General features: G+C 38.2%; 1 protein-coding gene across 1 annotated transcript in view; it reads left to right on the top strand.

Annotated features, from left to right (window-relative positions):
* Positions 1–14127, top strand: part of LOC137317575 (exostosin-1) — a 171222-nt gene that overhangs the window by 145527 nt on the left and 11568 nt on the right. The window contains exons 4-8 of the mRNA XM_067980817.1: positions 1346–1465; positions 4613–4745; positions 5529–5647; positions 6597–6692; positions 9549–9638. Of these exons, the coding sequence (XP_067836918.1) occupies positions 1346–1465; positions 4613–4745; positions 5529–5647; positions 6597–6692; positions 9549–9638 (558 nt within the window). The remainder of the gene's footprint in view (positions 1–1345; positions 1466–4612; positions 4746–5528; positions 5648–6596; positions 6693–9548; positions 9639–14127) is intronic.

Genomic DNA, 14127 nt, shown 5'->3' with positions numbered 1-14127 from the left:
AATATCTCGCCCAGTTTATACTTAACAGCATTAAACTTTGTTGCTTTAAAGGTACACAGTTGCACCTTAGTAGCAGAATAATACATTGTGCATTACATGGCATAATGTTTCTGACCTTATAACATAAGTCATTCGACTTACCATGTGCAACATCTGGGATATCAAATTTGATGTATCACACTTGCACCTTATTTGGCCTAAATTTAATCACAACTGAACAAGTAGAGAACATACCAATGAAAAACAGTCAGATAGAGAAAATACTAATAGTATATGAAAACAATTGTTCAACAATGAACTGTTAACAAAACCTACCACTAAGGTGAGCTAATGAAGTTGATCCAGGTATTTTTGGAAAATTCTATCAGCCACTATTTTGCACTTCCATTAAAGAAACTTAGTACTGGAAAAATTATTGTGATGTGATAAAGATACAAAAATATAAAATTTACAAGAAAGTTATTAAATTTACATGTACAATGACATTTTTGTGTTTCAAATGTGTCTAAAAATGTTTTCATCAAAGGCCTGTGAGAAGCCTCAGGACTTGAGTTCATGGGAGATATCTAGGCCATCACTGAAGAGACTCAACTCAGCAAGGTTGCAAGCTACAATTCTCAGCATGCCTCCATGCATACAACTCCGATTTATTTTTTGATTGACAGTACAACTGGCCATTCACAGAATATGCCAGGGTTTGCTGCTTGCAAGCCTGGCCTTTCTTCCACCTCTCTAGTTCAACTGAAAACCCCCCAGGGAAACCATTTTAAGTGGCTGAGAAAATAAGCTTTTTTTAATTGTATGAAATGTCAAGAAAAAGGTAAAGCATAAATCCTTCAACTGAAACTAATGTAAGGTATTAAAGGGACTGCTTAGAATTTAGTAATTACAGTAAATTACATGTAACAAATGAAACTGAAATTTGTTGTTTAATCTTTATTTTTTATAACATTCAAATTGTGCATTTTAGAACTTAAAAAGTAGCAGCAAAACAAAACCATTAATCAGTGGAAATTTTAACTGCTATACCTTTTAAAAACGATAATGGTTTGATTTAGTTTTTTAGTTGGGCAGGAGTTGAAATTATGTACATCTTAAAATAATTCCTCACTTAAAAGAAGCTGTGCTTGGACAGTACTTGCTGGCCTGAGCTCTTTGTGTTGTACTGGTTACAGGTCTGGTTCACATGTTGTGTCAAGTGACTTGCAAATTCATTACTGCACTGAAGCAATAAACTGGCAGATTTTCTCCTGAATGTCATGTAGATTTATTCATCAATTAGTAAATTCAATTAAAAGGTGCACATTTTCTGCCATTGCTTATTGTTCATTGTCTTGTCTTACAGATACCTTCAACAATAAGGTCTATTAATCAGGACAAAATCCTAGCACTTAGGCAACAGACGCAGTTCTTATGGGAGGCTTATTTTTCTTCAGTTGAGAGGATAGTATTGACTACGTTAGAAGTGAGTATGAATTGGGTATGATACATGCCGATTTGGCCTTTAATCCAACAGTGAAAACTGTGGTACGTTACTAGAGCAATTAGTAATAGAGGATTTGTACATTCTGAACCAATTTTAAATGAAGTGTGGGTTTTTGGTGGGTGTTAAAAACCAATTTACAAATGATTTAAGTCTAAGATTTCATGATTAGGTAGATATATGGAACTGATTGTCAGATTAATTTCTGCTCATCGTGACCAAGTTGTGTCTATTATGGAGATTTTGACTAACCTTTGCAACAGTAGGTTCAACAGTATATGTGGAAAGCTTATCCAATCCAACACAATTTCTGTATTTTTACATATACAGCATGCAAAATAATTGACTTTTTTGGTTATTTTGGAGGAGGGTGGGGAAGTGCTCTATATAAAATCTGGAAATGCATTGATGCTATAAATGTGTGGGTTGGATCCCAGAAGATTTCCAGCTGAATAAATGAGATGCAATATGTCATACTTCATCACATATTTGACAAACTACTTGAATGGAAGAGAGCCTTGAATATTTTAACTTCTAGTTCTTCAAGAATCTTATACAAAAGCTCTTTGGTGTATTTATTGGGTTTCCCTTCAGAGACTATAATGAACATATCACCATAAAATCATAATGTGAAACAGTGATTTCACATTTCCATTCATTTTAACAAGATAGTTTTACAAAATTTGGAAGATGGTATGAAACTAGTCTTAAAACTACTTTGAAAACTCTTTGGGAGGGAAAGCTGATTCTAAATTTGTGAAGTTTTTAATATGAATAAAATATTTCTCCTGCTCATGCTGCTTTTTTGCCAACTTTCTCTACTGATAGTGCTAAATTGGTGGGGTACACTATACAAATGTCAACATCCCTTCAAAACTATGCCCAAATGGTATTTTTAGTGCACAAGTCTAGACAGTGAATATCTGCAGGCTATTAGTCAGTGGGGCCAGGTGACAAAAATGTACTTTTGTCTTTATTACATTTTTGATGTAGATTCTTCAAGGCTAGAATCAGCATGGAAGGAGTTAAAATACCACAGTCACACAGTGTATTTCTCAACAGAAAGGCTATTAACTCAGGGCCCAAACAGGCTGGCTGTGGGGGGGTTCACAAGGTGTGAGTTTCTAAGGCAACCACAATGGACTGCCTAACCTGTAAACTGATTTAATTGACTAGAGCCATTATGTTTAATCACGAACATCTTTGCCATTTAGAGGTTGGCTATCCATCCAAAATTGATGGATCACATGTAATTATGAGAAATGCAGTCATCTATTACTTTCTGCTTCTTTATAACTTCAGAAGTGTTTAGATTGTATTTCTATGGGTAAGCTTGCCTGCGAAAGTGGGCAGTCTAGAGTCGGAATTTGAGTTCTGCAACCAGTGTTTGTTTTGAGCCAGCCAACAGGGAGGCTAGGCCAGATTGAAACTACAGCAAGTAACCTTCTGTTTAAAGTTCAAAATTTAGAGAGAAAGCAGAGAAAGTAGAGAAATGTATGATTAATCGTGTATTGTTTGCTGTTCATTCCCCTATCTTATGTAAATGAAACCACTTAAGAACATAAGAAATAGGAACAGGAGTAGGTCATACGGCCCCTCGAGCCTGTTCCGTGATTCAATCAGATCATGGCTGATCTTTGACCTCAACTCTACTTTCCTGCCCGATCCCCATGTCCCTTCATTCCCCTCGAGTCCAAAAATCTATCGATCTCAGCCTTGAATATACTCAACGACTGAGCATCCACAGCCCTCTGGGGTAGAGAATTCCAAAGATTCCTAATCACTTGTTGGGTTAGAGCCTGGCCTCATTCTGTGTATTCAGTCCATTTTTCAAAGAGAGGAAGGTCATGTCATTGCACGTGACACGTTGCAGTAGCCGGTGTACAGAGCACGAGTTCTCCGTTATGATCGCTGCATCTCACTAATGTTTACCTAGATATTGGGCCGATCTTAGGGAGCGTGAGGTCTGCTTACAGGAGGGTGGGGCGGGGTGGGGTGAAGAGAAGATTAACCAGGGTTCTCACTGCTGAAATATCTAGTGTAAAAACCCAAAGATTTGATGGGGCGTCAAAGTTGAAAACAATCCTATTCTGACCCATTATCGATGCTTCCCAGCCAGTAAAACTGGATAGCAATCAGCAGTGAGAAGCCTGGTTGATCTCTTCTCTTGCCCTCCCCCACTCTTTAGCCTGTGTAAGGAATCTTACAACACCAGGTTATAGTCCAGCTGTTTTATTTAAAAATCACAAGCTTTCGGAGGCTTTCTCCTTCGTCAGGTGAGTGAGTGTGGGATTCCATGGAGGGTTACCGCATTTATATTCAGAGAACAATACCTGGTGATTACAGATAATCTTTCCAACTGCCCGTTGTCAAGATTATCTGTAATCACCAGGTATTGTTCTCTGAATATAAATGCAGTAACCTTCCATGGAATCCCACACTCACTCACCTGACGAAGGAGAAAGCCTCCGAAAGCTTGTGATTTTTAAATAAAACAGTTGGACTATAACCTGGTGTTGTAAGATTCCTTACATTTGTCAACCCCAGTCCATCACCGGCATCTCCACATCATGACTCTTTAGCCTAGAATCGAATTGTCACACCCCAATTGCTTCTCTAGCTAAGATAAGCAAATTCAGCCTAGACTAGGAATTGAGTCTGGAAATTCCTGGTTCGGTGTGACTCTGTGCTGTGCCCATTAGGTTGATGAAACAGATTGTGTAATAGCTTAACTTAAAATACTGGGTTAAGTTGTTACATCATTAAAAAAAAATCTTTATGCTTATATTACCATTGTAAATCGTCACTGACAAATTAACTGTAGATTTTATTGTGGTAGTTTATTTTTTTCTTTCATAACTTAAGTTAAATCTTCAAGCAATGTTTAAATGTGGTGTTGCCACATTTATTGTGGCTGTATAAAAATGAAATATATTTGTTGGTGTCACTATTCCACCTGTACACTTATACAGAGCTGATCTAGAAACTAAACAGACAGCAGTCGCTGGTGGATTACGAAAAATAAATCACTAGTTGACTCTCCAGTGTTTGTGAATTATACATCCCTAGGTCACACAGTCTCTATTTAAAATGTCACTAGTATTGCTAACTGTGTATTTTTTTTAAAAGATAATTCAAGACAGAATCTTTAACCATATATCTCGCAATGGCTTAATTTGGAATAAACCTCCAGGAGGATTGTTTAGTCAGCCACAGTATTCAACACATCTAGGAGACTTTCCTTTTTATTATTCTTATCTAGGTAAGTAGCATGTACTACAGTTTCTTTTTGTAACTGACACTATGCAAATTAATTCAGGCTTATATGAAAATATTGATCACATTGATAAACCATAATATGTTGGTAATCCTTTACGTGTTGAATTCTTTTCTTGTATAAGCTATAATTACAGTATATGTATGGTACAAAATTTATAATGATGTAATGCATTATCCATATAGTAGCGTCAAAGTAAACTGGAATCTGAATGTCAGATTACTTCCATGTATGGCATTGGTAGGATAGGCAAACATGCCAAAATGAAATTTCACAGTTCACTGACCGTCTGTACTGATGTAGTTGCAGAAGAATTTTATGAATGCAGCAATACTTAAGAGTAGCAATCTTTAGCTTTTACTCACTTTTGATGTTTTAGGTTATCTGCATACGACTAAATATGGTAGAAGCCAACTTTTGCATTATAAAATAATTATTGATACAAACTCATGGAATGACTACTGCAAAGTTGAATTCCTTATAATTTTTCTTTCTCAAAATGGAACTAGAATAATGTAGATAAGTGATTTTGTTGTTGTGCTCTTTCACAGTTGCATTCTACTGGATTTCCGAATGTGTGCTGCTAATGTGTTTAGCTATAAGATTTAATGAACTGTATTATTAAACACACTGTCTGGTTAGGATCATGTCTTAGTTTTATGTACATGTGTTTAGCCAACTAATGTCAGCAGCTTAAGTTCTATACTTAAGTTGTTTTTGTGAATTCAGCCACTGATTTTTACGATTTTCCTGTGTTTTTGCTTTCAGGTATAAAGCCTTCATCCAAGTTTACTGCTGTTATCCACGCAGTGACTCCGCTGGTTTCGCAGTCACAGCCGATATTAAAACTCTTAGTAGCAGTAGCTAAGTCCCAATATTGTGCCCAGGTAGGCAGACCGTTTTTCTGTCATATTTAGCAAAATTTGTTTTTTTTTTAAGAAGAGGTTGGAGTGGAGATTTGTGTTTTATAAAAATTCTTGCCAATTTTCTTCCCTGCCCTTCTGAAGGCATCAACTCTTTACTGCAGTCCAGTTTCATACGTGCCAAGTGCCAACCAGTACCTCACCTAATTGACCATTACTCATGTATGAGCTTTGACGGTGAATGTCAGCAACCAAGTGTCTGTGGGGTCATCACAGTTGAACCCAAGTCTACCTTCGCCCAATGCACATACGCACCCACTTCTAGCCGGTGTGTTTAGATAGCGATCAGAAGTTGCAATATAGGCTGATGTTTTTTTTCCCCCCTTTGCCCCCTTCCAAAATTGTGGAGCTATGGTGATTTAAAGTGCCCCTACCATTGCGGCAGAGATCGGCTAACTCAGCACAAATTGGGGATCAACCTTGACCTTCCTGGTTTGTGTGGTTTGGCTGCTTACTGGATAAACCCACCAAGTCGTGGGAGGAGCATGGAAAATCTGTTTAAGTGTAAATCATTAATATTGTGGTGCACCTTTCCACGGTAGCTATGTTGCTCCATTTACCACAGTACCTGCTTGTAAACTGAAAATGGAAGACCTGCAAAGAGTAAAATGTCATTTATTGCATCTTGATTCATAATGTTTTAATTCTCTTAAAATGCGCGCGCGCACACCACACACACACACACACACACACACACACACAAAATGATTTTTCCCTTGTTTTTTTTTGCCCCTTTTTAATTGGACTGATTTTACTCAAGATGTTTGTCAATAGCTCTGTGATTGGGGAACTATTGTCAAGATCTGTTTATAAATGAAAGAATGAGAAATATTAAAGTATTCAAAAAATAAAATGTATGACGGAAGGTCATTTTGTGATTGCATTAATGTCTATGGCGGTTGGTTGTTTGCAGGTTATTGTGTTATGGGACTGTGACAAACCCTTGCCAGCCAAACACCGGTGGCCCTCCACTGCTGTGCCTGTACTGGTAATTGAAGGAGAAAACAAAGTAAGTTTTCTTGTATGTTTAATTTTACAAACTTTACTCCCATGCAATACTTGTCTTCATTTCACTTTGCCCTGTGAATTGACACAGTGGGGAGATTACATAAAGGATTTGCTGACTTTGATAACTTTGTGTACTTTGGGATATAAGAGCTGTGACCTACTTGCCAAAAAATGTATGATTTGAAAAAGAAAATGCACACACAAGCATCAGAATCCTTAAACAGTTTTAAGTGGGAGGGGGCGGGTTCATGATAAGACATAGGTTCATCTACCATGCACCCAAAATTATATTCTATCATGTACTGCTGGACATTTTCAAAAAGAATAAGAGAATAAAGCATACTTGAATCTGTGCTGATAGGTCGCCAAACAGTTTAAAAGCTTTGTCTCTGGTCTAGCTCACATATTGACCTAGCATCCTGACTGTGGCAGTTTTTATGCGGAGAGGATATACAGTGAGGATCAATGGATTACAAAAAATAAACTATCAATTGGCATTGGGCCCAGTAATTTGAATCCCACTAATACTTGTGGTTTATATGATTTGAGTCCTGAGCAATTTGTTATAACTAGAATCCTCACTGCATGTCTAACTTTTTTAATAAAGAAAATCTTTGCATAGACTTTTATGAATACTACTTTTGGGTGGATCAATGTTTTAGCATTTTGTGCAGTGGTCATGTGAAAGTAGCTTGGCTCGTGAGGACTTTCATTGAAAAGTAGTTCAAGCTGTGGCTCACATGAAAGTATGTAACCCAGTCAAGTGAATCGGTAACAATCAAGTGGAGATATTAACAAGACAATCAGGAATTCAAATTCCTAGCCATGACTGTCATTTATACAACTTTTTTATTGTATAAGGGCAGTATGTTGGGGTTCCCAGTGCTGTGAAACATCCCACTTTTTTTTGCTCTTTCTTGTGCCTAATGATGACGATCTACTGTTATATGTAGGATGTCCCAAGCATCTACTAGAAAAAGTATAGCAAGAGTTCTGGTCTAAGGCGCAATTATATACAGGATAAGGGTAAATTATGTAAATATTTTTGTGAATCCAACATTAAATCCAGATTTGACATTTAAAATGATCACATATTCTCCAAAACAGTGTTTGAGTTTAATGTTTAGGACAGTTTTTACAATTCATGCCATGGCCTTCACACCTTTTGCCAATAACATCCTGCAGCTGTTGTTTCCTTGTGAATGTATATAGGACTCCCTAGTGGTTTCCCTTGTTTCTTTATTTCAGATCAGCTGAGATGTTTATTTGTCACTTTGCCTTCAGATTAAATTTTGCACACCAGTTAAATCGGACTAATTTTCTTCCTCTAAAATAAGTATTTGGAGATCTTCAGCTGTGCTGTGGGCACATTGGAGTTGCTGTACAAAGAATATTTTTGACCAATAAGTACATTTTAAAAATTATGTCTGTGTGCTCTGTAAAAAGAAAGCAAATGAACACAAGTCCTACTTGTCCTCGAGTACACAGAACATGCTTTCTTCCGAAGTGCAATACTGCTAGGAATGGGGTGGTTGGATGAGGTTTGCTTTGTCCTTTATTCATACATAAATATGCATGATTTTGCTTTCAGTTGTCTCTAACCTTAAGTAAATGATCACATTTTCCTCTCTCACTTGAGTGTTTTTCTTCCTGTACCATAATAAGTGATACATCTTTTCATTAAAGGAATCTTTGTTGAATGATACCTTGACAATAATTAGAATATCGAGGTTGGCCTAGTGGATAAAAGGCATGGAAGTAAAAACCCTAGAAACTGCGTGAACTGATCTCAGCATAGCCAGCAATTGAGTTGCTATAATGGCCTTAGTGTCCCTCGGATAGGGAGTTGGAAAATTAGCGAGGTTCCCACTCTTTATGTGGATGTTAGGTGAGAACAGAACTGGGCTTGTCTGTAATGTCCAGTCAAAATAGCCCATGTACATTCACCATCTAAGCTTGCACAAGGCCAGAAGATCAGCCACTGGGTGATATACCGGAGAGTTGCTGGTGCCCTGATAACCATACTCCTCAGTTTCCTCAGGAGCGAAGGGAGGAAAATTGGGAAAAATTACACCATTAATTTCTCACTCACTTACTGAGCTCTCTGGATAGACTCTTTAAGAAAAAAAAGAAAAACTTTTAAAAAAAATTATGTGCACCTTTTAATTGAGAAATATCAAGAATAAATGTTTCCAGTTTGCACCAGAACAAAGCTGGTAGAGTGGAAATCCAAATCTCTTTTACCTCAATTTGGGCTTGATGTTACCAAGACTAAACTTGATCAACCCAGTAAACATGGCACCAAGAGTCCTATGCTTTATGGAGAATTAAATTTAAAAGAATATTTGCTTGTCTTTGATATATTCATTTTAAAATTTGGTGGGGGAAAAAAGCCAAGCATTTAAAGGTTCACAAAATCTCACAACTGTGGGAGGCAGCAATTGTAATTGATAGAGTCAAATGGCTTCCTCCATGGAGAGTGTATGTGAGCAAGAGGAAACATAGAAAGCCTTTCAACGCTCCTACGTGCAATTTCCTATGATTGCCAACTTTAGTAAACATTTATTTTGTGGCTAAGTCAAATGACGTTGCGTGTTACCTCTTGTTTAGAATAATTTGGCAATGATTTGCAGTCTGTCTCTGCATTTAGTGTGATGGAGATAGGGGAGGAACGCACAGCTGTGTTTAAATTAGAACTATCGGTATCGGAATGTGTCGATGTAGTTTCAGCAGTGATGTTATCCAATGTAAGTGATAAATATCAGTTTGAGAACAAACATTTATCAGGCCCTTTCATAAGACCACCCTTGAAGATACAAAACTAGTTATGCACTTTTGTTTTTCTGTATATGTACAGGTTATGAGCAGCCGTTTTCTTCCGTATGACACCATCAATACACATGCAGTACTTAGCCTTGATGAAGACACTGTTCTTTCTACCACTGAGGTAAGAATATTTAATGCACACCAGCTTGCCCATTAGCTCAGTTTGTAAATGCACTGCCCAGTTTGGAATGTCTTACTGCTCAAGAATGTCCTAGGTTTGATCTCTGTCTGTTCGGAGTTAATGGATCTCAGCCAGGGCGGAGATAGGGGCACTACAATTGGCTTCAGTTCACCTGGGCTAGGGAGGGAATAAATCAGCTAGAATTCCTGCTTCTGATCGCTATTAGGTGAACTGTGTACTTGTGCGGATGTTGAGTGAAGTCAGGATTTAGGCTCAGCTGTGATGTTCATAATTATCTGCTGATAGTCGTTGCCCAGGCACATATGATGACTGATAGGAAAAGACCCTCTGGTCCATCTAGCCTGTCCCACACAACTGCGAAGCCTTGTGCAACACAACATAAACACGTGCCAGTGCAATAAATGAGCAATGTTATCATCAAATATAGTATATTTGACACATCTCGTTCAGTAAAGTTGTGTTTAGGAATGACAAATTAATACGTATAAGTTTATAGGGAAGGGAGTGAGTGATTTGTAAATATGTTGGATCAAAGTTGGACTTGTGGCAAAATTCAAGCAGTTAGTCACAATGTTGCATCCATCCAATTATGGTTATGATGTTAATCGTTCTTGGAACACGGAGTAAACTCGATTATTGACAAGTTTGGGCAGAGCTTTGTATGAATCATAATGTTTCTTTTAGTTTGACAGCAGATTTGAACAATTCATTATAGGATTATTTTGATTCCTGCGTCATTCTTCCAGTGAAAGCCCAGTTAAACGGATTCTGTACCTGATAAATGACATCCTGCACAATCCCTTTTCTTACATCTCCTATTGAGTGAGATTAGGAGAAACTATGCAGATGGTTTTGGAGCATACTTCGTGCAGAGACCATTGCACCTTTTAAGGGAAAAGTGGATAAATATTTATAGCAGGAGACGGTGCATTGCTTTAGGGAAAGAGCTATGGGATTGGTTTTGGATTGCTCTGGCGAAGAGCCAACACAGACATGGTCTCCTTCTGTGCTGTGATCTTCTATGGTTATGATATCCAGACTTTGAGAGCCATGTGGAGGAAGAACAAGATGAGCAGATTGAAGCGAAAGCAGAGGAAGATGAGGGTCAGTGCAAAATGAGACACAATACTGAAGAAAAGTGAGGCCACGGTGGCTGGCAGCTCTTTTAAGATTCAGCTTCGTCAGTGCTCAATGGAAAATTATCACGCTTTCATATTTCAGTAACTGAACTTTGTAATGGAGTGTAATTTTTGCAGTTTTTTTATTTTTGTTATAAAATAAAACTATTAACAGATTTTTTTTTTAAAAATTGAATGGTCAGCTTAAATGAGTGGAATAGCCTTTGCATTATGTACCAGCCCTGCTATCTTCGCAATCTCCTGTCAGTCAGCTGTGATTTACCAACTCTCCCGACGCACTGGTGCCTCCTTCTGATGCATACTTTGAGCCCGGAGATTAAATCATAGCAACAATTTGCTTCAGCTGTGATATTTTAATGGCATGAGGTTCAGGAGATGTGTCAAATGGGAGGCACCAGCAGCTCAGGTGAGTCAGTTTGAGCAGAAACAAAGGGAAAATAGCTTTGTCGAACAGCCCATTTATTAGCAAATTTGATTAAGCAGGCTTAAGCTGTATTTGCACATATTTGACTTTGTAAATATAGTTCTTAAAAACATTTGAATTGCTTCTCTGATGCCTCAATGAGTTAGCTGAGCTATACAGACTACAAAGGCTCCAGGTTTGATCCCCTGATGCAGAATTAGCTGATCTCAGCAAGGCTGCAGTAGAAGTGCTACAGTTGGCTGCATCTTCAATACCTCTGGGTTAGAAAGGAGAAAATTGTCCAGTGTCTCTGCCTTTGATTGCTACCCATTTGTCCCTGCTGGAAGTGTGGATTGGTGGATATCGGGTGAGGGCATGTTTGAGCTTGGCTGTGATGTCCCCTACGGTCGAAAGACCTGCTGCCATTCACTGTTGAGGCTACCACGTGAATAATGGCCACTTGGATGAGATATTGGAGAAAAACTTGCAACCGCACAACTATACCCCAGCAAAGAGTCAACGTTTTCAAGATGGGAAAGGAGAAAATTGGTGGGGAGAATTGGCAGGAAGCATTTTTTCAAAGAAATTCTGTGACGGCCTTACAGGTATATAATGCAGTTTTTTTCTCCTCTCGTTCCCCCCCCCAGCTATTTCAGTTATTAAGGAGAGTTCCATTTGCACTGGGATAAAGAAAGGAAAGCTGAGTCATTTTTAGTGGCAACAGATTAAATGTTTTCTGATGCTCTGAGTGGGAAAGCAGTGGGTGCATGCCCTAGATTATTATTCTTACTAGTTTCCTAGAATTATCAAGGAGCATTTGCATTGGGAAACATGGAGCCCAGAGTTATTGTGATTTTTTCCAGTTTTCACTACTCCTCTCCTGAAGGTGAAGACTTAAGCTGTGAGGTTAGCCAGTGATAGTCAGCAAGCTGTTCAATCGCAAGAGGCCATACAGCTGAGCCCAGTCCTGTTCCAACATGGCATCCAAGTGCACACCTTTCATCAGGGGTCACCGAATAGGAACGATCAGCATTCCCGGATGTATTTTTCTATCCTTAACCAGGGGCACTAGGGCCAATTGTAATCCAACTATTGACCAGGTGGGGATCAGTTAATTTGGCACTGATTGGGAAAAATCTGACCGTGTGGTCTGTTTGGGTCATTACTGTGCCATGCAGTCTATTTGCTCATTAATTCATCCAGAGAGCTCTTTGTTCTTCTGTCTTTGATTTTTTGGAAGCCACCGTTCTTTCTGTAAAACTTGGGTGTGCTCTGTGCTCCACTTCAAATCTGCAGATGAATGTTTGCAAAATGGATTGTTACTGCCAAAAAGAATGGAAACAAAAATTGTGCCACATTCCATTCTACCGGGTAGGTTTGCCAACCCTCCGGGATTGCCATGGAATCTCCAGGAATTGAAGATTGATCTCCTGGACACTAAAAAAAATTGCGTGTTTTTCTCATTTTCTTTGAACACTTTTGTTTATTAGTTATTAAATCATTGGAGATGGGGAGAAAAGGCTGTTTGAGCGGGTTGATTGGCGGCGGGAGGTCATGTGTTGAAATCTCCAGGAATATGTCCAACCAGAATTGGTAATCCTACTATCGGGTGGATGACAATCCTGTTCAGTGATGTCAATAAGACAGGTCACCTCAACAGAACTGATGGCTCTCATTTGTTGGAAGCAAAATAATTCAATTGTAGATTCCGCTTGTATGCGAAAACAGTTTTAAAAACGAAGCTAATATGGAGAGGAGTACTTGGTTGAACCAAAAAGGTACTTTCAAGCATGTCAATACACTTCCATCACCATGTTGTGTGTCTTTCCACCAAAAGATTACTTTAAAATCTTTTTGAGGGGAACGGCAACAAGCCAAGTACAAAAAAAACTTCTCCATTTGAATTTAATTTATGTTGATTTCTCTGGGTAATTACAGTAATCAATTATTGGAAATCTAGCAACCATTTTATTATGTAACAATTACAAAAAAAAAGAAATCCAGTAATCCATAATCCTCTTTCCTTATCTTAATTATAATAAATCTGTTGGCAGGGTAGCTTTGAAGATAGCTCATTTGAGTGACATTATCATGTAGATGAAATTGGTTGGGCGTTAGCAATGGAAGGGATATTATTAATTAAAACCCTATTGCTAGTCTGATGATAACATTTGTAGGATGTGTATATCTACACACTGGACCGGATTGTGCAATGTAATCAGTTCATTCGATTGTTTTGTCCTTAATTATTTTTGCTTTTTAATTATGCAGAAGAATCTATTTCAGTTAGTAATCGAGTTAGTAAAAGCCTATATCTGAAGATGCCATTTATCTTTTGTTTTAAATATTGAAGTTGCTACATTGAGTGCAATGCGTTAAAAATGATGAAATACATCTTGTCCCAGAACAGTGTTTTGTGAGATTATATTTGAATACAGTGTTTTATGAAAAAGAAATCCAAAATGTTATTGTTTGTTCAAGTGAGACTGAATAAAATGGGTTCTGCTTTTAGTCCTTGGTACACCAATGAAGAAGCTGAAGTTGTGTATTACTACAGTAAGCCACCATCTTTGATTCCAGTACAGACAAAATGTAGTTTTTAAAGTTCCCACGAAACCATCTGAGATTTTTTTTTTCCTCTGCTAATAACGTTGACTCCTTGCAGGTGTGCAGTGCCACAGTACCAGCCCTCCTTCATTACCTTGCCCTAGTGGCTGCTTTTCACACATGATCCTTGTTGGTGAGCACAACAGAGTGCTAACCAACAGTGGAGGACATCACAGCCAAGCCCGATCTTCTCAGTTATTGTCCACATGCCCATTTCCAGTAGAAGCCACTGGACAGTGATCAGGAATGGAATCCCTGGTCAATGTTACTTTCCCTAACCTGGGAAAACCTTGGGGAGGATATATTGGCTTTGGAGGGG

Source organism: Heptranchias perlo, chromosome 3 (assembly GCF_035084215.1).
Source record: "Heptranchias perlo isolate sHepPer1 chromosome 3, sHepPer1.hap1, whole genome shotgun sequence".
Taxonomy (NCBI): Eukaryota; Metazoa; Chordata; class Chondrichthyes; order Hexanchiformes; family Hexanchidae; genus Heptranchias; species Heptranchias perlo.
This window is presented reverse-complemented; position numbering and strand designations above follow the sequence as displayed.